The 22,843-nt window shown below is 37.4% G+C and overlaps 1 protein-coding gene across 3 annotated transcripts in view; it reads right to left on the bottom strand.

The window, feature by feature from the left end:
- Window positions 1-22,843, bottom strand: part of PLEKHH2 (pleckstrin homology, MyTH4 and FERM domain containing H2) — a 61,476-nt gene that overhangs the window by 16,670 nt on the left and 21,963 nt on the right. For all 3 annotated transcript variants that reach the window (XM_030034492.2, XM_030034494.2, XM_030034493.2), the window contains 15 exons: window positions 21,881-21,962; window positions 19,293-19,475; window positions 16,521-17,509; window positions 15,415-15,490; window positions 14,839-14,933; window positions 14,065-14,209; window positions 11,701-11,837; window positions 10,486-10,596; window positions 10,137-10,223; window positions 8,459-8,617; window positions 7,700-7,780; window positions 5,000-5,179; window positions 4,083-4,191; window positions 3,867-3,979; window positions 1,427-1,606 (listed from right to left, as the gene is read on the bottom strand). In XM_030034492.2, coding sequence (XP_029890352.1) covers window positions 1,427-1,606; window positions 3,867-3,979; window positions 4,083-4,191; window positions 5,000-5,179; window positions 7,700-7,780; window positions 8,459-8,617; window positions 10,137-10,223; window positions 10,486-10,596; window positions 11,701-11,837; window positions 14,065-14,209; window positions 14,839-14,933; window positions 15,415-15,490; window positions 16,521-17,509; window positions 19,293-19,475; window positions 21,881-21,962 — 2,727 coding nt within the window. The remainder of the gene's footprint in view (window positions 1-1,426; window positions 1,607-3,866; window positions 3,980-4,082; window positions 4,192-4,999; window positions 5,180-7,699; window positions 7,781-8,458; window positions 8,618-10,136; window positions 10,224-10,485; window positions 10,597-11,700; window positions 11,838-14,064; window positions 14,210-14,838; window positions 14,934-15,414; window positions 15,491-16,520; window positions 17,510-19,292; window positions 19,476-21,880; window positions 21,963-22,843) is intronic.

The following is a 22,843-nucleotide window of genomic DNA, read 5'->3' as shown; positions in this document are numbered from 1 at the left end:
TAACTATTGAAAAAACAATTATTCAATATTTTGGTATATTTTCATTGCTCAATATGTATCCATAGGCTTCACTTAATACAGACTGCTCTCATGTACTCTGGACATACATTTACTAACATTGCAACTACTTTTCTCACAATTGTACTAATGCATGATACTGAAATTTAGAAAATGGGGTTTCTCTATCTTGATGTATCTGACTTGCCTGGTATTAAATAGAAATTTGACAGCACAGGCACAGATTTTCCCTTTCATCAAATGCCTGTACTTTGATGGAGGATAGCATTGGCTCTGTTTCCAGGAAGACACTGCAATAGAAGCAAGTGTGGGAGACTACAGCATGAATTTAGGACTTAAAAAAATTAGTGCAGGCTGCAAATGTTTTACTGAATGTGTTAACTCTTAAAAATCATGCCAGTGGATTATGTTAGCAACAATTTATTTGTCTGTATCAGAAGGAAGGCCTTCCCAGTAGTACAAAAAGTACCGAAGAAGGATTATGGTTAGTTTAAATTCCATTAGCCATATGTAACTTCAGTGTGTGCTAATTGACATGAATGTGCTATGTCTGTCATAAAAGCTTTGTGGATGTTTTAGTGATGCACATATACTGGCCACATCCCAGATACAGGCTGTTTCTAGATAATAGGTATGTCTGCTGGTCATGTTCTACTTTCTGTGGCAAGAGAAAAATGTGTCTTATTACAAAAGCCTTAATATGGTAATTTCCTTTCTCATTTTCTGATCCATCTCCTAGTTCTGTAGGTATTGCTCCATCATAAGCACTATTGTTCCAGTTCTGTTAATTCTACGCAAACTGTAAGTACTGGCTTTCCTTTCAATTTCAGTTCATTTGTTACATATTTGGATACCAGTGAATAGCTGGCAGTGGACAAAGTAAAGAATTTTAAGTATGTATTTATAATCTAGCATGCAGGATGCATGCAGAACAGTGTGACATACAAGAAGTGACATCTATCAGAAACCCTGAGTGTATCTGAGATTCCACAACATGGCACTACAACTTTTCTTCACACTCATGCTGTGGAGACATCTGCCATGTAGTTTAGCCCACCAAGCTTCCTGATGCAGCACCTCTCAGGAAAGATGCAGTAAAAGAGAATTAGGTTCCATACATGATGTCTTACTCAACACTTAACTTGAACATAGCCCATTGTATGTCCAGCTTTTCAAAACAGCATAGGCACAGATACACTCTATCACCAGACACATGTACTTTGATGGAGAATAGCATCAGCTTCGTTTCAGAAAGACACAGCAGTATTAAGATGTTAGTTCAGGTTTTTATCCGATTTTAAGTAAGCAGATGCTACCGAAGAGCAAAGCCCCTTTACCATTCTAAACAGTCTGTGTAGTTCCTTCACTGCTGTTGAAGTAGATACCATTAAAATAAATACTGGGTTACCTGTATTGGTCCTGCCTGGTTTTGTGGATGTCGACGTCTTGTCTGTTTAATAAGCTGACAACAGATCTCATTTTGAAGTTCAGGATGTGTGAGGCAGATCTGCAAAGCACTTTGGGCCAAAGATACATGGTAATCAATGGCAGGAGAGTCAACTGCAGCATTTATAAACAACTGGCAGGTCTAGATATAAAATAATAAGCAAGTGAGTTTACATACCAAAAGCTCCAGCAAATCTTTGAGATGTTCTGTATAGCAAAAGTGTGCTATAATTGAAGTCACAATTAGTCAGTTTACCAGTAGACTAAGGAAACCCTGCTGGCCCTGCAAAAAGGGGTGAAAAGGGGCCAGAATGGATGAAAAACTATACAGGCAGACTTAAGATAAAAAAACCTCTTAAAAAACAAGCTTTTCACTCTGTATATAATGGAGTGAGCTCTAGCAGGAGTTGCAACAGTTGTGGTGGTAGGGAAGTTTAATGACATGCTGAACATAGCTTACCCCTCTACAGGACTTTAAAATGCAAAGTGTACAGCTGTCAAAGGCAGCCAGCGTAAAATGCTTGCACAAGTACTGAGCACAACATGGCAGAATATACACAGATAAGAAGACCATAACTCAGAGCCATTTGTTTTACATCTTGGCTTTCACTGGTATTTTTACTGTGGAAGTATAACCTTTCCTGTCCCCAGTACTGTCTTAGGGTAGCCAGGTGTTAAGCATTTGTTGTGCTGTATTAGAAGAAAGCTTATGTATCACTCATTGCATTTACTCTACATAATAGTTGATGAATTTTCAAGGTATATAAACAAAATGCAAGAAATGGATGGAAGCCCATCTATTTCTAGTCTATCTGAAAATATGTGGATGCACAGGACTAATTTTTGTCAGCAGTAGAATAATTGAAACATGACTTGATCTGTTTCTAAATCAATTCCCTACCTGACTTTTAAACTGATTTATACAAAGTTTCAGTGAAGGTCATACAAATCATCTCTTTCTCATTTACTTATTTTAGGCAAGTGTCTCTGATTTCAATTAGGTCTGAAATTATTTCAGAAAGTGATTTCCAAATAGGTATAAATTAATTTTTATCAGAGAAGTACATTGCCTTTTAAATTTTTATGCTGGAGGACTGCAGAAAATTAGATGGATGTACTTCTTTAAAGTGCTTCAAGCATCTCAGAGAAACAAGCTGGGAAGTTTGCCTACAATTGTCTGTGACTGAACATATGGTGCTTTTCTTTAATTCCTTTCTAGAACCATTACATCAAAATTCTCCAGATAGTTGATACTTCAGGGAATTTGGTCTTTAGACTTGTATAAGTTCTGTGGAGAAAGTTCATTTATCCAAGCTCCATGCCTCCCAACTTGCACTTTATTTCACAACATACAGAAAAAGGAACAGCAAGATTTTATTTTATCTCTGAAATAGACTTTATAGCCTGGCTATTAATTAATGTTCAAGAGTATTTTTACCTGGGTGAGGGCAGGAGAGAGGAGAAAGAAGGTTAGTGGCATTGCAGCATGCTCCCTCTCATAGATACCAACCACCTATCTGGCCTTTAACTGGGAAAGATAGAAGGTCTTACTGGCATACAAAAATCCTCAAGAAACTAGCTGCAGCACAGCAGTTATGAACCATTATGTGTCTTTTAATCATAAAGCCTTTTCAATACTACTGGGAGATATACATATGTGTATTTTTAAAGGTGTATGAAAATCTTTTAAACTGAATTAAAAAAAACTGTTGTGAAATACTTTCAATAATTTTACTCTGTAATATTCTCTCTATTTATATTACTAGAATACCTAATCAGTCTTTTAAGGATAGCTACTTCATATGAAGAAAAGATTTTCTTTTTATTAAAAAGAGCAGTGGAACCTTTGCCTTCTATCTCAATTTGAAATAATCCATGACTTGCTTAAACTTAAACTTTGCTTTGTTTTTCTTCCGTTTTTTAAAATGTCTTCTAGTTGATTTATCTGCAACAAAACTTTTGCCTACCATTTGTTCTTCCTGAAATCTAATTGAGAAAATAGCATTTCAGATACAGTTCTCTGAATACAGAGATCCATCCATGCTGTTAGGTTCTCTGGGGCTTATGAACTTCATGACAAAATTATTATCATCCATGATGGCCGTGGATTTTTCTAGTAACTTGCCCTTTATCAATTACCTCAGTAGAAAGGTCAAAAGTGGAACCCTAAACTGCTCCCTCACAACTAAAAGTGATCTTTTTACATTGGAAGTGATGGTCTTTGGTGAGATAATATGGGGGCATTCTGCTACTGTCATTAGTCACCTCTACTAAAGATAAGAGTAAACTTTTCTTTTTTCTTATCTGTTGAACATCTCTACTAAGCCAACCAGTAGCCATTCTTCAGCTAAGAGTTAAAATAGTAAGTCAGTTAATATAAAAGGCATCTGCTATGGTTTTACCTTAAATAATTTAATTGCTTCAGTTTGCAAGGCTTCTGATGGCAATGTTGTAAGAGGGGAAGTAATTCCTTCTTTGCTGTGGCAAAGGGTAGGATGTCTCCAAATCTGAGAATCTAAACAGATGAAATATATAGGTTTTGCAATTAATTCAGTTCATAAGTACATTCAGTAAAGAAGTATTAGAAGATTAGTATGTTGAAACAAACCCAAACTTACTGGTATCGCCTTCCATATTTAATAATTTGCAAATAAGTTGTTCAAACTCAGATCCAACATTTACACTGGTACTTCCAGCAGCAATTGTCAGATGATAAAGCCACATGTCCTAAAGTAGAAAAACACAGCAGCTCACTCATTCCATGTTGGAAGAAGCTGCTTCATCAGGATTTTGCTCTCAACCTGAAACACTACCATGCGCTCCCGTTGAAGCCCAAAGGAGTTTGCCTTTGAATACACCTGTATTCATGGTCTCTCTGTTACAAATATTAAGCAAGGAACATTGGACAAGGCTCTCTTCAGAAGTCTTTTACCCTCAGAAATCATGGCTAATTATCAGGGCATTCTTGCTTTCCTCTTCAGAAAGCTTAAGCGCCTTTTTATCACTGTCCAGTCCTGCTAACCTGGAGATAAGGCCAGAAAGCAAAACGAGGTCTACAAGATTACTTGAGAACAATGAAGCAATAATAATAAAAATGGTTTTAACCATACCTCTCATTTCTCCTTCACTTCAGTAGGGCAGTCTTCCCTACTGTTAGTCTTATCAGTGAAAATGGGTAACAGTATCCCAAAACCTCTCAGGAAGGTCTGCTACAGGTCTGTCTACAAGTTAGTGTAATGTGAGCAAAATTCTCCAGTTACAGCGTATTTGATGTTATGCACCATCTCCTGCTTATTTTCATAAGCAGCCTGCTTATTTTTATTTGTTTTAAAAAGGATTACCCATGATAGCATTAGTTTGCAGACAAACTCTGATCTATGTTAATGAAGCAGGACCTTCTCCTTGCTTATTATATCAAACTACAAGCCAGATGACTTGCAGGTCCCCCTCCTCCTCCTCTTTAAGAAATATTCATATCACAGCACCATTCTCACAGACATGTTACTGAAACTCAATAAAAAAGTCCTTTTATTACCTTCTCGTGTTTGGATCCTATAAGAAGATAAGTGGGTCCTTGATCTTTGGGGTGGATAACAACAGTGTAATGTGTTGATAATAAACTGCGACCACTAGCCTCATAATCTTCATCAGAATCACATGATCTATCAACTTCTTCAACCTTTGCCTCAAATAGCTTGATTTGACCAAGAGGAAACTAAAAGTAAATATCAGAAGTGGTGAGAACCTAGCCTAGAAACTTTAATTATAATCTTGTTATTTCAGAGGACAGCAGTGTATTTCAGAGGACAGCTGTTCAAACATCAGGATGTTCAAAAGAGTGTTATTTAACGGTGTAGTGAAGAAGCCCTGGCTACTGTTTCTGTGTTGTTTGTGATGTCTAGCAATGCTTAGTGATTCAGCAGAAAAAGCGGGGTGTTTGTTTCCCTTCGGTAAAAGGATAGCTGGACACTACAGTAACTAGCGTCTTATTTGTGCCACATTCAAGTGGAAGCCTGAAGTAAGTTGTCTTGAAATATCAACACCAATGAAAAGCAGATGAGGCTTCTCAATACTGTTTAAAAATTGAAAATACCATACTGGAGAGTAGCTGGCAAGTTTGATTCAGTCTGGGGTGGGCTTCTTGAACAGTGATTTGATAAAGTGAGCTGTTAATAATATGATCATTTTGAAGAAAACATCACAGTGGTGGCTCTTTATTCCAGTGCTCTCACTAGTAAGGATTAAAGATGCATGTGGTGATTTGTATTTTCTGTGGTGCTTCTGAACCATTCAACTTTTTGAACAAGGTAAGATTCTGAGAATCAATAGATGCCATTTCACATACAAATAGTCAAGACTGATTTATCCATGAAGTTTAACTAAAACACAGTTGGCTGATTTTTTAATTTGATTCCATTTTGAAAGGAGGCCACTTAAGTGGACTCCATTACTGTATTAACCACTGCAGATTGTGTAATTTGTTTCTGCACTGACACATTCAGCTACAGCAAAGATGTTTTTAATTAGCGAATTGTTGAACATTAGAAATAAACTAGCTTTGGAAAACTTTTCATACATATTCTGCTTACAAAAGCTAAATTCTTATTCTATTACAAGCTAGCAAATTAGTTTCAATTTTGCTTTAAAAGGGCAGCAAAACTTGTTCCAAATGTGAGGGAAATACTCAAAAGAATCCAGCAAAATTCTTAGATGCTTCTAAAGGGCATGGTAAACTCCCAAAATCTTCAATGGTAAAAATGTGTAAATTCAGACACTTCAGATATTTCTTCATAGGAGAAAATGCAAGTTAATTTTAATATCTCTGTAAGATGAGCTGGAAGTTAATAGTCCAGTCATTTGATTCCCCAGCCCTATATTACACTTTTAAAAAAGTTAAAGTAAAATGCTTTGATGGATGGTTACTGCTATTCATATAGTTCTAGAAATAAGATTTAGTTGAATGTTTAAAAATGGCTAAAAGCAGAAAGGATAACAAAGGGAATAACTAGCTTTATACAAAGACTATGAATTACTGGGTCCAGTGTGATTATTTGGTTAGATTAGAAGTAACAAATAGATTTTCTGTATTTATTTGAACTGTTGTTTATAATGGCTCAGTGGACTTTTACCATTTTTTCAAGTGTCAGCAGTCTTTTTGGTAGAGCTAGGTAATACGGGTATGAATCAAATACTCATAACCTCAACAGTATTAACAAGAATTCTTCTAGAAGTTTCCAAAATCTTGTTCTTGACCCACCTCCACTGAAAAGATGTTTCTTGATGACAAAATACAATGCCTTGGGAGCAAAAGGACAGGTGAAAAGTATGACTAATAAGTGCCCTTTGTCCTGTCTCTGTAGGTAAATGTGACTGGAAATATTAGGACCAGCAATATTCAGAATGGTGGGTAGAGAACTAAAGGTCAGGCCCAATGTGGAAGAGCCAGGTCTTGCTCTTCCTTAGCTCCTTGTGTCCTACAAGATATAGGATGTTGGGAGGTTAACTTAAAGCTGATTGGATTCCATTTCTTTCTTTTCTTCCTCAAACAGTATTTTCCCTAGGTTTTAGAAATAATTTTCTCATCCCTTTCTTTTGCTGTCCTCCAGCTCCATTTCTGTCCACCTCAGCAGTTGTAGACAGTGAGCTCCTTTTCTGTAATCCTGATGGGGAATGGGAAAAGATCCCCTCCACAGACACACATCTGCAAAGCAGCAAACTCTGCATCTTGCTAGGCTTTTTTTTTTTCCTCTCCTGCAGCACTGTGGAGGTACAGTGACATTCCGAAGAACAGGACTTGGAAGTCAATTGAGGGATAAAAAGAACATTTAATTTCTTGAAACTTGCAGTCACTGCCCACTGCAAACATACATTAGAAAGGGTCAGCTTCCAGAAGTAAATGACAGCAAGGTCTTTTCTGGTAAGTCTCACACCTGTCAGAAAGGGAGACTTGAACTGTCAGCAAATCAGTGTCCCCCTTCGGCTAGGGATAAGAAGATGCAGAATATATATCATGTCCTGTAGGAGAAGGAGACCAATGGGCGTGCCCTGGATTACTGTCTATTAGATATGAACCTTCCAAATTGACAACCTGTGAAGTCTAAATGTTTGGCAATCAAGATAAAATGGGCATATACTACCCAGGGCAACTGTACCTTAATAAAGCTGTAATTTATTGTTTGAAGTCTACTTCAGTATGTTATCTTCCATTCACTAAGGAAACAAGTAAGGGACCTACCTTGTCTTCTTGATTACGGAAATAATACAGAATTTTTCCAACTAGGGTACACCAAACTCTTTTGGAATATCCATGTTTCACCTGAAATTACAGAACATTAGGAACAAGCAAAGCCAGAAAAATACAGGCTACATTTCACCATCTCTGAACTTTGGTTACGTTGTGAATAAATGCCTTGGTTCAAATTCCTTTCCACATTACTAAACAAATAATTAAAACTGCATAACTCTATTAAGTGTATAAGAATTAAAGCATTAGATGCTTGTCTAAAGCCTAGTAAGGCCAATATGAGTTTTTTATTTGGCTTTGGATCAGGCCTAAATTAGTGGAACCTAACGAAATGGAAGAATTAAAACAGAAAAATTCCTTTTATACAGTATTCTTATTACCTTGAAATAATCTGTCCCAGTGAGTAATACAGAAAAAGCGCACTCCACTGAAATAAGGTACGTCAATTAGGTACTGAAACATAAGCTGAACTAGGATACCCCTGAAGTGCAAATGGAGAACTCATCACAGGAACTAATGAATTAAAAAGACAAAAAGAAAAACCAAATCAAATCAAAGAACCAGAAGAAAAATATTGGCCGAAGTAGGTGAGTTGGTGGTCCTTCTGGATTGTTCACGTTGTAAAGTGCTGGGAAAGCAAATGCATGTCTGTTTTGCTTATATTTATTTTATTGTAGGCCCATTTTGATCTAGATCCTATTCTTAAGAAATATGGAATAAAGCAGATTGGGGGAAGAAAAGTGTTCCTACCTTTGTAAGTAACCCTTTCATGGTTGGCTTGATTTCTGGCTGTATGAAAAGTGGGCTGGCAGCCTGTATTTTAAGAACATTCTGTAGTACTTTGATCCATTCTTCTAAGATGTTGGGAGAATCTGCAGTCAGGTAGTATGTTCGTTTTTCTGTGGTCAGCTATGTAGTAACAGAAGAGTTGAGCTTTAAGAACATTATACATTTGACCCTACAGTGTGGGGGTTGTAACATAGAATCATAGAATGGTTTGCGTTGGAAGGGACCTTAACGATCACTTAGTTCCACCCCCTGCCATGGGTAGGGATGCCTCCCACTAGACAAGGTTGCCCAAAGTCCCATCCAACCTGGCCTTGAACACTTCCAGGGATGGGGCATCCACGTCTCTGGGCAACCTGTTCTAGTGCCTCACCACCCTCACAGTGAAGGTCTTCCTTACATCTAATCTAAATCTATCCTCCTTCAGTTTAAAGCCACTACGCCTTTTCCTATCACTACATGCCCTTGTAAAAAGTCCCTCTACAGCTTTCCTGTAGGCCCCCTTTAGGTACTGGAAGGCTGCTGTAAGGTCTCCCCAGAGCCTTCTCTTCTCCAGGTTGAATAACCCCAGCTCCCTCAGCCTGTCTTCACAGGAGAGGTGCTCCAGCCCTCTGATCATTTTGTGGCCCTCCTCTGGACTCGATCCAATAGGTCCATGTCCTTCTTATGTTGGGGGCCCCAGAGCTGAATGCAGTAATCCAGGTGGGGCCTCAAGAGAGCAGAGTAGAAGGGAAGAATCACCTCACTCAACCTGCTGGTCACGCTTCTTTTGATGCAGCCAAGGATATGGTTGGCTTTCTGGGCTGCAAATGCACGTTACCATGTCATGTTGAGCTTCTCGTCAACCAACACCCCCAAGTCCTTATCCTCAGGGCTGCTCTCAATCCACTCATCACCCAGCCTGTATTTGTGCTTGGGATTGCCTCAACCTGTGTGCAGGATCTTGCACTTGGCCATGTTGAACTTCATGAGGTTTGCACGGGCCCACCTCTCAAGCCTGTCAAGGTCCCTCTGGACGACATCCCTTCCCTCCAGCACGTTGACTGCACCACGCAGCTTGGTGTTGTCAGCAAACCTGCTGAGGGTGCACTTGATCCCACTGTCCACGTTGCCAACAAAGATCTTAAAAAGCACTGGTCCCAATACCGACCCCTGAGGAATGCCACTCCTCACTGGTCTCCACATATACTGTAACAGATACTACCCAATGTAGTTTCACAACTTTGGGGGCATTATTTTCCCCAAAGTACTTTTCATTAATGAAACATTCCGTGGCCAGGCAGAGCAGACAGACCCTTTCTAGGGCTTTATCTGAAAAGTTCCAGGACAGCAGAGTTGAGAAAACTCAATTTATCTCCTTTCAGACAAACAACTTCTCTCAACCCTAATGGCTGGCCCCAAGACCACTCTATTTATATCTCAAATGTGATGACTTGACCTTTGTAGCAATACAAACAAGACTACATGTAGGCCTTTTTATAGTTTCTGTAACTGAAATGATTTTTTAGTTTCAAACAAATGGCACTGATTAATTCCAAGTCCAAGCTTGGACTTCCAGTGCAATAGGGACTGGAACAAGGGGTTGGTTTTGGGGATGGAGGGAATAGATACCCGCTGAAACACAGATGAGAAAAGCAGGCACCTGAATTGTTTGTTTTCCATCACCCCTTTCAATGTGGCTAGATGCATTTAACTCAATTTGACCTTGAGGTTTTCGAATGACATCACTCTGTATGGAAAGAATGGAAAAAGAATATTTTAAATCTGACAACAAATAGAAATAAATAGTTACAGAATTCATTTAAACATTAATCTTGATAAACAGTTCCTAGTTAGACATTGAGTACCTTGTACACCTCTTGAGGAACTGAGTCCTGAATCACTCTCTAACATCTCAGAAACCAGGAATACATTTCTTTTCCTTCTAGCACCCCTCGATTCTCAGTGAAAACAATCTAATATTAAATAGCAGATAAGTTACATGTACTTACGGGAGATTTGTAGTATAGTAATTCACCTCCTTTAAGCACAAACCACCGCCGTTTCCAGGTCTTTACTTTACCACCCATTTTTAACAGATATCCAGACTTTTCCAAAGGTTCCTGATTATTTAGAAGTTAGATAAAAAGTAGTTAGGTACAAATATATACATATACCCCTCAGAGATATGTATAAATACACACACAGAGAGATATTTTAACGACTTAAAAGCATGCTAAATAATAATTACAGTATTTGATGAGACTTCTAGTCCAACGACAAAGTTTTTACAAGCATCATTAAGACAAACGCCATGCATGTGGGATAACTAATTAATATCCCTACTTACAGTTATAGTACATGGAGGGGAGTAAGTGATTTGCCCAGAACTATATAAAAAAATGAAGAATATGATGATTCCTGATTTTACTTTCTAATTATTTATATTAAACAAGGAACAAAATGAACACAATGTAAATGTATTTTTTTCCCAACTTCAGGGCCTAACCTACAGACCAGATATAGAGCACTCTAATTCAGAGCTCTGCACAATACATACTTTTAGTGTGTACACCTGTAGAACAGACTTCACAGTTTTGCTCTGTGAAGAAAGCTTAAAATCACCATCTATCTTCATCACCAGGCAGTCAATCCACTTGTATGTTAAGACACTAACTACTAACACAGGCCATTAAAAAAATTCCTGGAGACAGACAAATACCCCACAATGGTTTGGTTTCTTTGACCCGTCCTTGCATGTTGCTCTACTTATGATTTCTCTGATGCGTAAAGTTTTCCCTGTATGAGGAAACTATAGAAATGTATTACGGCACATAGATTTCTACTGATGCCTCCAACTCCTTCACTGGAATGCCATTCTATTTCCCTGAATATTCAAATAATAATTTTAAGCTGATTTTAGTATTTCATATGCAATCTGATACCAGATCTTGTTCCAAGAAAGGAAAATCTTAAGTGCTTTGAATTGTCTTCTGGAGCTGTCTACCTGTTTCCGCTCATTACACAGAAAGCTTGGAATTATCCTCCACTTTCCTTCAATCATTATAGCCTTATATATGGCTAACTTATTGTTGGTATATTTTGCTATTTGTACTCATAAGGCAGTCTGTGAGTCAGCAAGACTGAATATAGAGATTTGGTAGCAGTCTTTGAACATACACACACAGCACCACAGGTACACGTCTTCACAGAACTTCAGTACTCACATTTTTTCCATTATCACTAGATGAGGAAGAGGTCTTAGGAAGTTTCTGCTCTGGCTCTGAATAGTCTGTATCTACTAAATATGCATCTGGAGGAATAGCATAGTCACTTTCTGAGGTCACAGAAGACAGAGACACACCTGTGTTAAAAGAAGAAAGATGTTTCTTTACTTTTTTTTATTAGAAACAAATTAGATCAGAATATCCATGCAGAAAGAGTATCTGAGTAGGATCTGCAGGCAAACACAAGTATCAGCATAAATCCATCCGGAACCAAGCATTTTTTTAAATATGAGCATATCGAACTATTAGCACAGTGCTAATACCCAAATCCCATTTTCTTCATAATTAAACAGAGTTTAAGTCACTTCAAATGAAACACCAAATAAATGTCTTCTATATATTATCACCTTCTGTTATATTACTACAGCCTTTTTAAGAGGGAGTTAGTGCTGTGCATCATACTCACTCTAGAAAACGAATACAGGATCTTTAATTCAACTGAGCAACTTTCCCCTTTCCCTTTCTATCATTCAGTCTAGTATCTGAATTTCTCATGCAGCTGCTTGTGTATAAAGAAGCTGTGCTAAAGATCTGCTATATGTTGAAGCTGTAGGTGACTGTCTTTATTTTGCAATTAGTATGAATTTTTATACTGATGTTTTCTAAAAATCTGAATTCCAGATTTCAGGATTTTTTTTAGAGTTTATTAGCTTTAATCCTGAAAAAAAATGCACCCTGTTTTCAATTCTAGTGAATCAGCATAAAAATTCAAACTCCTCCTTATTCATCATAGAAATAATTATTTTCAAACATGTGAACATGTCCTTTTGTAAGGACTAGTGTTCTACACTGAAAGGTTACTCTCCAAGATTGAGGTGAAGATGCTTTGTTTCCTTTGTTTCATTCATTTCCAAACTAATTTGCAAATTGTATTTAAAAAAACCCCAAGTTTTCTCATTTATTGCTTTGGTAAGCCACCTCGGCTTTCAGAGTGGGTTCTTCTCTTCTCATGTAGGATCTTTAATAACAAATATGCAGCAAACTAATTATGCACCTAGTGAAATTTGTGACTGCCTAAATTTTTAAACAGTGTGTTCTCAACAAAGATATGTATATTTGTGTTTTGTGGTTAAGAAAGGCTTCCATGCATGAAACAATGCAAGGACTATTTTATGAGAAAAAAGCATGAACAAAAGGAATGGTTCCAGTTTACAGACATGGATATAAATTGTAGGTGAAACCAGGTACTAAATTAGCTAATTTACCTTTCCTGTTGTGCAAGCATGTAACATGAGATGCCTCTGCAGCCACAGCACTGGTTTTTGCTCAGCAAGAGGGAGCTGCTGGGAAGCAGGAACTATGGGTCCTTTTCACACTAATGTAGTAGCAAAACCATAACTGCACCACTGGAAACAGGACTCCAGGCCAGGTATGGCTGGCACTGGAAAACTCCTAGTGGAAACATGGCTATATCTACCTGCTCAAGCGTGACTGAGCAGAGCTCCTGCTAACTGGGATTTTAACATGGGTAACAGAGACTACCAATAATGTTATTTTGCATTTCTAAGGCAATGCATAATGAAGGATCTTAACACTTGGCCTCACTGGGATCCTAGATTTTAGTCTCCCTTGGTTTACCCAGTGAAGAAATCGCAGGGATATAACATTGATACTGTCACCCCATAAGGAAGCATTATATCTTTCAATGTTATGAAGTGTATTATTTTCAATTCTGCAGATGGAAACCACACAATTACCTAGAGCTGTGAGATTTGTCTTCCACAAAGACAGAACATTACTGGATGAAAGTGTTTTAACTAAATCTTTACACAGGACCTTGAGACAATCGCTGTAAAAATAAAAGAAGTCCTTTATTGCATGAGTTGACAGAGCCAAATACTCTGTTGAGGGAACTTTTCCACCTGCTTTCTGATCACATGAAACTGTTACTTTGTTTTATAAACTTGGATATATATAGGGTTTTTTCTGATGGCAATTAGTTTTTTCTACCTCATTTTTACCTACCTACAGTTAAAGGTCATAGGAAGTCCTTGGCATGGGAGTATAGATAGAATTGAGCTTCTTGCTTTAAATGTACAAGTCACTTTTCCCTCAGGACAACAGCCAGCTACTAGATTAATGCCTTAAAAAGACATCTCTAATAACAGCAATAAAAAGAAAGCCATGTATAACAGTCCTTTCTCCTGCTTGAATAATAGATCTAGGCTTTGATAGCTGAGGTAAAAGCCTAGATTTAAGATGTCCATGCTATTTAAGGAAGAAATCTATTTCTAAGAAGATCATGTAAACTACCTAGTCTTCCCAACTTCCCAGAAGTTACTCATTTTTATAGTTTTTGCCTACCTCGTTTCATAGCCCGAGGACTACCCGGACCACTTCTACTTCGAGAATCAGACTCAGAAGTCCTTGAGCTGGACCGAGAGCTGTCTTCTTCCTCAGATCCTGACGACTCATCTATAAATGGGCTGTTGCTTATTTGAGTTGCTTTCTGCAGAAATTAACACAACATTCTTTGATACCTTGCATAAAGGGTATCAGTCATTTCCTTCATAGTGTGACAGAGCTCTGCTGTCTTCATAACATTCAAAGCTGCTCTTACTTGGGTTGTGAGTTTTGGCACACAAATATTAACAGAAAACTGAATTCCCTCTGCCCTCTGTGTACTCAACCACCCCCACACTTTAAAACAGAAACCTGAGGTAGCTCAAGGGGTGGGTCTTTCCAAATCACAAAAGGCTGCCAGAAAACAAACAATGCTGTGATTAGTTACTGCTGGCTATCTGACTATAAACAGCTTTGGCACCCACACAAAGACATTTCTGCACATAGACACACTTTTAATTATGGCATTGAACGCCATGTTTCTCTGTTTAACAAGCCTTTGGAAAAAATCAGCAAGGAACCTAAGAAGAACTGACCTGGGCTAGTAACATTTTATAAGCAGTAGTAATTTTTTTTCCCAGCTATTTGACATTTCCATTACTTCTGGGGTTCTGTGATCTCTAAACATCATCTTATGACATATTTGGCATGGTAGCATCAAATGTGAAACAGCAAGTTCCTGAATGTGAAGCCTAATCGTATTTAAATATTTCCTTTAAACGTTAATACAGTTACCCCTTTCAAAGTGGTGTAGACAGGAGTGGTCATGTTCTTATATATCAGAGATGTATATAATCCAGATATGGAGTATGAAGTTAGTGAAACAGCACCTAAAAAAGCAACATATTTCATAAATGACCTTCCTAATTTACCCCTCAATTAACCAAATTAAAATGTAATTTTTTGCATTGTATAACTGCTATAAAAAGCAAACTAACTCAACTGTTTTAGATGTGAGATTTATAGCTTTTTGAAATTTACAATGGTTTTAAGGAGTATAAATAAATTGTAGTCATGACCACTAACCCTTTTTAAATTGGAAGTTTATTCTCTTACCTTGGTACCTGGTATAGAATCTTCAAAATGAATTGCAAAGAAAACTGGAGTGAACAAAGTACAAATTCAGCACAAAGTCTAGAGGCAAGGTAATAGAAGACAATGGAAAGATAACCAAAGATCTTCTAGGTTTTAAATAGCAGATAACTTCATAAATATATCTTAGAAGAACATGGGACATTTGAGCCTTGCTTATAAATCACCGTTAAGAAGAGAGTTCTTGTTGATGAGAGAATGAACAGCTAAACCACTTACTTTTGTTAAGATACTCCATGGTGAAAGCTTCAGACATCCTTAAACCAGATTTGGCTACAGCATAAATTCTGCTTTCCTATACAAGCAGAATGGATTTGATGGTAGATAATTAAAACACAACAATTACTTTTCTTCTGTTTAGCCTCCCCATAGCCTTCTAGTCTTTGTGTTAGTGCAACAATGTGATAAAATGGTTGTTAAAATAGCATCATCAGTAGCAGCTGACAAATGCATTCTTGTTTTCTATGCCATACCCATCATATCCATAGTCTGTTTCAACCTTTTTTCACACAATGCTTGCCCTGTAAGTAACTTATTTTTAAAAATACTATTATCAGAGGCCAAAGAAGCTATAGTGAGAATGTTTTTCAATGGAAGATCGTATGTTAAGAAGAAAGAAATGCCATTAGGAGGCAACTTTTCAACCATTTTGTGTTAAAAGGCCAGGATAAGAAAAACTATAATGAAAAAATATGCACTAATATATATACATAGAGAAGCTGTTATATTAAAGCATTATTCATTTCTGAATCATTAATACATCTCTGACTGTGGAACTGCAGATTCACTGAGTCCTGACAGAGTTAATTTTGGATTTTGTGTAAGACATATTAACATCTATTTTAATTCCCTGATTGACAGCTTTAAAATTTTACTTGGAAATGTGATCAATAACTTCTGTAATCTGTAGTTTAGTCAGTCAGTCTGAAGTTAAGTCTTCTGCCGACTTAACTGTCTAGATTGTGAGTGGTACAATGGTTATAGCAAAGGCATTGACACCAGTACCCTTAGGCTCTATTGGTGTTCAGATAAATAAATAAATAAATGCAGTCACAAACATTACCTTCTTTGATACACTCAAAAGGACATATGTAACTCAGATGTGACATGAAAAATATTGGTCCTATCTACAAGAATAGTGACTATGTTTTTCAATGGCAGAAATACTGCCAGAATACATCAAATCAAACTTGCCTAGTTCCAATTAAGGTAACGCCCTGTCTTGTCATCAAACAGAGAATAAGAAAGGTAGAGGCAACAAAAATCATAGAAGAGAGGCACAAGAATGAGTTAGTTTCACCAGTAGGAAAAATAATTACACTTACCCAGGATGGAAATCGATGTAATGGAGGGGTTGGAGGTTTGTTGCTAGCACCCTTTTTTGTCGTATCACAAGATTCCTGGGCTTCAGCATTTTGTGTTTCAGTGCAGTCATAGGTAAACACTCCTTCATCACAACCAATCTCCATTTTCTCTAAAATATCAGTATCTTCTCCATCCACCAGATCAATGTCTGTTTCCTGAGGTCTCCATGGACGTATCATGCTTATGGCATTTCTATTTCTACCAAACATTCTGTCAGAACTCAACTGGGGCTGGCTTAGATGTTTCTTTGCTAATGCTGAATTTATACTAAACACATTTGGAGTCCGTAACTTTGGACGTGGCAAATTTGAGGGAGAATCTGATGGCATTGTGCACTGAGAACCCGCAGAAGTTGCTAGAATTGGGTGTTTGGGTGTCAGAGAAGGGGTTAAAATTGGACTTGGGGTATTTGCCTCACTGGATGAGGATGAATAATCTAGCCTCTGAGACTGAAATTTCTTATTCAGCTCATCTGAAGAACTATCTTGGTCTTTCTTTTTACTTGTGAAGTCAGAGTTGCACTTTCCACCTGGATTGTTCTGGCCTTTTCTTTGGGACCCTTGCTGCCAGGAGTATAACTTCTTCTGCTGAGTCCTCTGAACACCAAAACTCTCTTCTTCAAATAGAGAACTACTGTCATCAGATGCTGTCAAATACATTTCACTTCCCACTCTACTGTACCTTGCATTCTCCTCAGATGTGTGGCTTGAAAGAGTCGATGCACACCTGGATTTCAGTCCTTTATTGTCTCCTCCATCCTCGTCTGAGCTCCAGTCACTCCCGGTAGTGCAGGAGTTCTTTGACATGTCGCTGTCTATATCTTTGAATGAACAGCTTGTTCTTACATTTTTGTTCTGCTCTGATCCAGAGGAACTTTGTTGCAATGACTTCTGACCTTTATTGGCCTCGTGTGCAGGACCAGCGAAGGTAGTTTCCAGGATATCCTTCTCTAGAGGAGAAATATAATGAACATGAGAAAATTACTTTAGCAAACTTGACTGCTAAAGGATTTTGTCATCATTTCTGCAAGTAGTAAGTAGGTAATAATTTCAAATGCACAAGCACATTTAAGTTTAAAAATATTGTAAATAATAAACCTTAAGAAAAATATTATAAATTTTTGAATGCAACTGAAGTTGCAATGATGTTTGCCAAAAACTGTACCAGACATTACTCAAAGTTCTAGCCAAACTAAAAATGGCAATAAATGTAAAGATAAGCAGAGTGGAACCATATTTTAAGGTAAACCACAGATGTATGAAAACAAACAAACAAACACCCCCCCCCCCCCCCAAAGCCCAAAGAATTAAGAGAGCATATAAATTTAGCTGCTTTATTAAATCTAAGGAAAAATCAAAGTTTAATAAAAGCTTGTCAGAAAAGATTTACATTAACAAATCAAGTATTCTGAGCATTTCTACAGTGTTTATACACAGAAATTTCTTCTGCAAGATGTTATTGTATTCCCAGTGGTGAATCCTTAAGATACACAGGAGAGGCTCATGAAAGATGCTTAGGGAAAGATGCTGTATTAAAAAGAGTTTTGCTTCTGCTGTTCACTTTTACCTGGTTTTACAAGACAGAGCTATAGCTTGCAGCACATCAGTGACATCTACGTGCTCCCTCTGAGTTAAAACAGATGCAAGAACTAGGGCTTTTCTACACAGACACTTGGGAAAGTTAAGGTTAAATAGCTGTATGAAGTTAAAGTGGATTAGATAAGCCAAAGATTTTAATTTAGTCCACATTAAAGTAATGAAGTCACAAAAGTTGATCTGTTTCCATCTGGGCAAGCCTAAGGTTCTATTTCTTATACCTTCCCTTGAAAAAAAAGATTCTTACTTTAATTCCCTCATCTATAAAAATGGAAATAATAATACATACCCACCTTTATAATGAACTTGGTGTAATATAAATATACAAAATATTAATAGGAAGTACTTCAGTGTCTGATTTTCTACAGAACTCAACTTGCAATTTTGGGTACCATGATTAACTGTGGAGAAAATGCTGAGGTCATAAATAGTACTGTGGGACTCAAATGAAGGACTAGAGAGCAACAGTCTCCTTTCTGAGCTTTTCAAAGCGTAAGGGAAGTAGCAAACTGCAATGGACTTGCTTACGCTTATAATGGCATAACAGCACACCGATTTGCTGGCATCACCAGACTTCAGGGCTTGTTGGGGAAATTGTATGAACTGATCAAGGAGCCTTCTCCTTCTCCGGATAGGAAACAATGGTGCAAAAAGATGCCTGAGACTCCCTTCTGTTATTTCTGACTTTGATCATACTAATGAAAGATTACTGAGTTGATCTTATTGAGTTAGGGCATAAAACTAACACTGGGACATCAATGATAGCATAGATAAAATATACAGAAACTGGACTTATGTGAGACTCTACACAGGCATAAAAATTAACAGCCCTCCCTGGGGGACTGGCAGCTGTAAACTCCTTACGCTATTGTGGAACAAACCTGGGCCACAACAAATCATTTCCTTTGCAGCCAAAGTACCTGTCAGCCACTGCATGCTGCCAAACAATGTATTAGCGGTATTATGGAGACTCTAGTGCTCAACAGGATTTCTTCCTAGTTATAGACACTAGCATTAAAGAGGGAGAGAGTACTGCTACGTACTTTGAAAATAGCTGGTTTGGATACACTGACATAGTTGTCGATTTTAGTTTTCCACCTGTGTCAGAATAAAATGGCAGTATTGGTGACTAAGTACCTAGCATGTTTTTGCCTTCAGTGTAGTCTGACTCTTTAGATGAAGACTTGCTTATTTCTTCAAACTTAGGAGATGGTTGAGGACTTCTTGCTCTGTTTGAAAAGCATCCAAAAGTCAAACTGCTTAGTCGCTGACACTCTCCAGGTTTTTGTGTTGAATTAACCGATTTCTTGCCTGTAGCTTCTGAAGAATATAATTCAGAAATCTTGTGTTAATGGGATACAGCAAGCTATGCTACTGGTCTCTTTACTCTGCAGTGTAAAGTGTTTTTTTTAAGATAATTAAAATTTAGCAAAAAGATAATAAAAAAATTATAAGAATAAAAATCTACCTGATACCTCCCCATATCAAAAGAAACCCAGAGCTACATTTCAAGTTCTTAAAGATTGATTTTTTAGCATACAAAAAAAGAAAAAATTCTCTCTTAACAATTTCACAGCAATAAGGTATAAAACATGCACTTAATACAGAATGAAAACCTAGTGGAAATGCCTGATTTTATTCTGCTGTGACTGAAATTAAACCTGTGGATTGGTTTAGGATATATAATATGGGAAAGACTTTAGAACAATAGTACTAAAATATGTGATGGCCTTCCCTTCAGATAAAAATATTAAGAGAATCTGTAATAGATGCTACAGCAAATAAAAAGGAATAAGTTAGCGGGCTTAGAAGGTATATATGGAGGACTTCAAGAGAAGGTGAAAGCATAAAATGTTTAACTGCCTCGAGAATATGAAATCTGTCCTTAGGGACAGCTATTCTGCCAGAAACTGACAGGAAACAATGCTATCCATCCCTGTTTATAAAAAGTTCTGTGGCAGATCCAGGAACAAAAGGCCCTTATCCATAAGGGTAACATCCTGTAAGCTGTTTAAAACAGTACCACATGATCATAATATATAGCCTGTTACCAGCATGGACACTGCAAATGGTAATAAATTTCTTAATATTTTTGAGCATATCAGGAAATGTGTGTTGAAACCAGCTGACAAATTCTTAGTGTCTCAAAAAGCCTTTGACTAGATCTTGCAGAAGAGGATTACTAAAGCTGTTAAGTGCTCAAGTATATAGAATTGCTACTGATCAAAAAATAGCAAAGAAACAAACCAATCCAGTTTCCCCATTAACACAGAGGTGCATCTTAGTTTAAAAGCTTCATATTGTCTATGTATGTATTTGTCCTGGTTTTGGCAGGGATAAAGTTAATTTTCTTCCTAGTAGCTGCAATAATGTTGTGTTTTGGATTCAGTATGAGAATAACGTTGATAACACACTGATGGTTTTACTTGTTGGTAAGTAGTGTTTATACCAAGGCAAGGATTTTTCAGCTTCTCCTGCCCAGCCAGCAAGAAGGCTGGAGGGGCACAAGGAGCTGGGAGGGGACACAGCCAGGACAACTGACCCAAACTGGCCAAAGGAATATTCCATACCATATGACATCATATCCAGTATATAAACTGGGGGGAGCTGGCCAGGGGAAGTGGATTGCGGCTTGGGGACTGGCTGAGCATCGGTCAGTAGGTGGTAAGCAATTGCACTGTGCATTGCTTGTCTTTCTTGGGTTACATTTCACTCTCTTTTTATCTTCATCATTATTATTATTTTGTTTTTATTTCAATTATTAAACTGTTCTTATCTCAACCCATGAGTTTTACTTGTTTTCGATTCTCCTCCCCATCCCGACCGGGGGGGAGGAGTGAGTGAGTGGCTGTGTGGTGCTTAGTTGCTGGCTGGGGTTAAACCACGACAGTATTTTGTAAATATTTGTATTTTCATATATTATGCATATTACGAGTGTACACGCACGTATATATACACATATACGTACATTTCTAAATGTCTGTGTATGTACATATATACATGAGATACCTTATCAAGAAATGAGGGCTAGGTAGCAAAGTTAACAAGATTTTCAGATGATAGTTAAGTTGTCAGGTCAACTAAGTATGGAGAGGACTGTGGGAACCTTCAGAGAGACTTAGGAGTGAACAGGCAACATGGTGGCAAATAAAATTCAACTTTGATTAATGCGAAATAATGCTCCTTGGAGGTGATATTCCCCTTTCCCATATTTACCTTTTACTATTTTTAAATTAACTATATCCACTTAGAGAGGAACCTGGTGATACTGTGGCTGAATTAAAGTTTTGGATCACTGTAGTCAAATGTAGTAATTAAAAAAATCTGACCAGAATTCTGATTTCCAGCTGAGCATTTGCTAGAAAAAGGAGATGCAGACTGACATTCATCTATTCCTTAACAGTGCTAGGACCACCTATGCTATAAAGAAGTGAAACCAAAGATCTGACATAAATCCAGTCAAATCTTACTACTTGCAGAACCTCTTAAATAACAGATACCTGTTCACCCAACAAAAAACAAGCTGCGATTTGTCTGTCTTTTTAATAAAAATTAAATTATTGCTTACCTAACAGCTTCACGTACAGTCACTTTGATGTTAATTCATACTAACTGAAAACTTTGTGATTTCACAGAATATTTCAATTATGCAGATGCACAAATTAATAGGGAATAGAAAGAAGTATGCCAGATATAGAGAAGTTTTTAAAGATTTGTACATTTACCTTGCAGTTTAGATTGTACTGTTTTCATCTCTTTGGTTTGCTTTTGGTTGATCAAGCGAAGGTTCTGATTTTCCACCTCTAACTAAAAGCATATAAATGTAATCTCAGCCATCGGTGAAACAATTTTTAAAGTCATTACATCATTCAGATTTTCTATGAATTTCTGCCTGACTAAGGATAAAGCTAGTTCAAATGGTAAGCTCCTCTCAGGTACTTCTCTTAATGTCAGTCTAGGCATTTGTTTATTCTGAACAATGAAGTTCCCTGCAATGATTATTTGCTCTTCTTCTGTTAAAATCATTCTTATGACCAAGCAAACCCAAGACTGCTTTAAAAAGCCTTAATAATTAAGAAAAAAGAAATCTGCATTGGCATTTTTAATGAAGGCAGAGGGCTAGAATTACAAACTTTTATGCCACATGGCAAACCTAAGAGCAAGCAGAGGAATTAGAGGAAATGATGGTGCTAATGCCTCCTACCACCCCACAGCAAAGATTAAAAAAATAGGTACCGAAAAACTTTATACAGAGCAGAAGACCTTCTACAGGAAGAAAAAACCCAAGAACCCACTGCTATAGCCCACTACCAGGAGGTAAAAGATGTTGGTTCAAACTCCTGCTCTGAATTATGCAAAGAGAAGGTCTGAATCTGAGTATCCCATATCACACAGATGGGAGCCAGCAATGCCACTTCCCATAGGGTGGCACCTAGCCACCTCTGCGAAACTAGCTTGAGATTCTCCATGTTTCAAACTAAGTAAATAGTTTGAGTCATATTTAATTTTTTCTAAACTTTTTCAAGATAATTTTAGCTAAACTTAATTGCAGTTTTATTCAATGATTTCAAAAACTCCCCTCACAGACTAATAGTAAATGTTACTTCTAGTTTCCTACTTTAAAAATAATAATTTCATTGTTTTTCAACTGGAGTCAGTATAATTTCCAGTTAACCACAACAGAGTAG

This window comes from Aquila chrysaetos, chromosome 13, assembly GCF_900496995.4.
Source record: "Aquila chrysaetos chrysaetos chromosome 13, bAquChr1.4, whole genome shotgun sequence".
Lineage (NCBI taxonomy): Eukaryota > Metazoa > Chordata > Aves > Accipitriformes > Accipitridae > Aquila > Aquila chrysaetos.
Note: the sequence above shows the minus strand (reverse complement) of the source record. Positions and strands in the feature narration are given on the sequence as shown.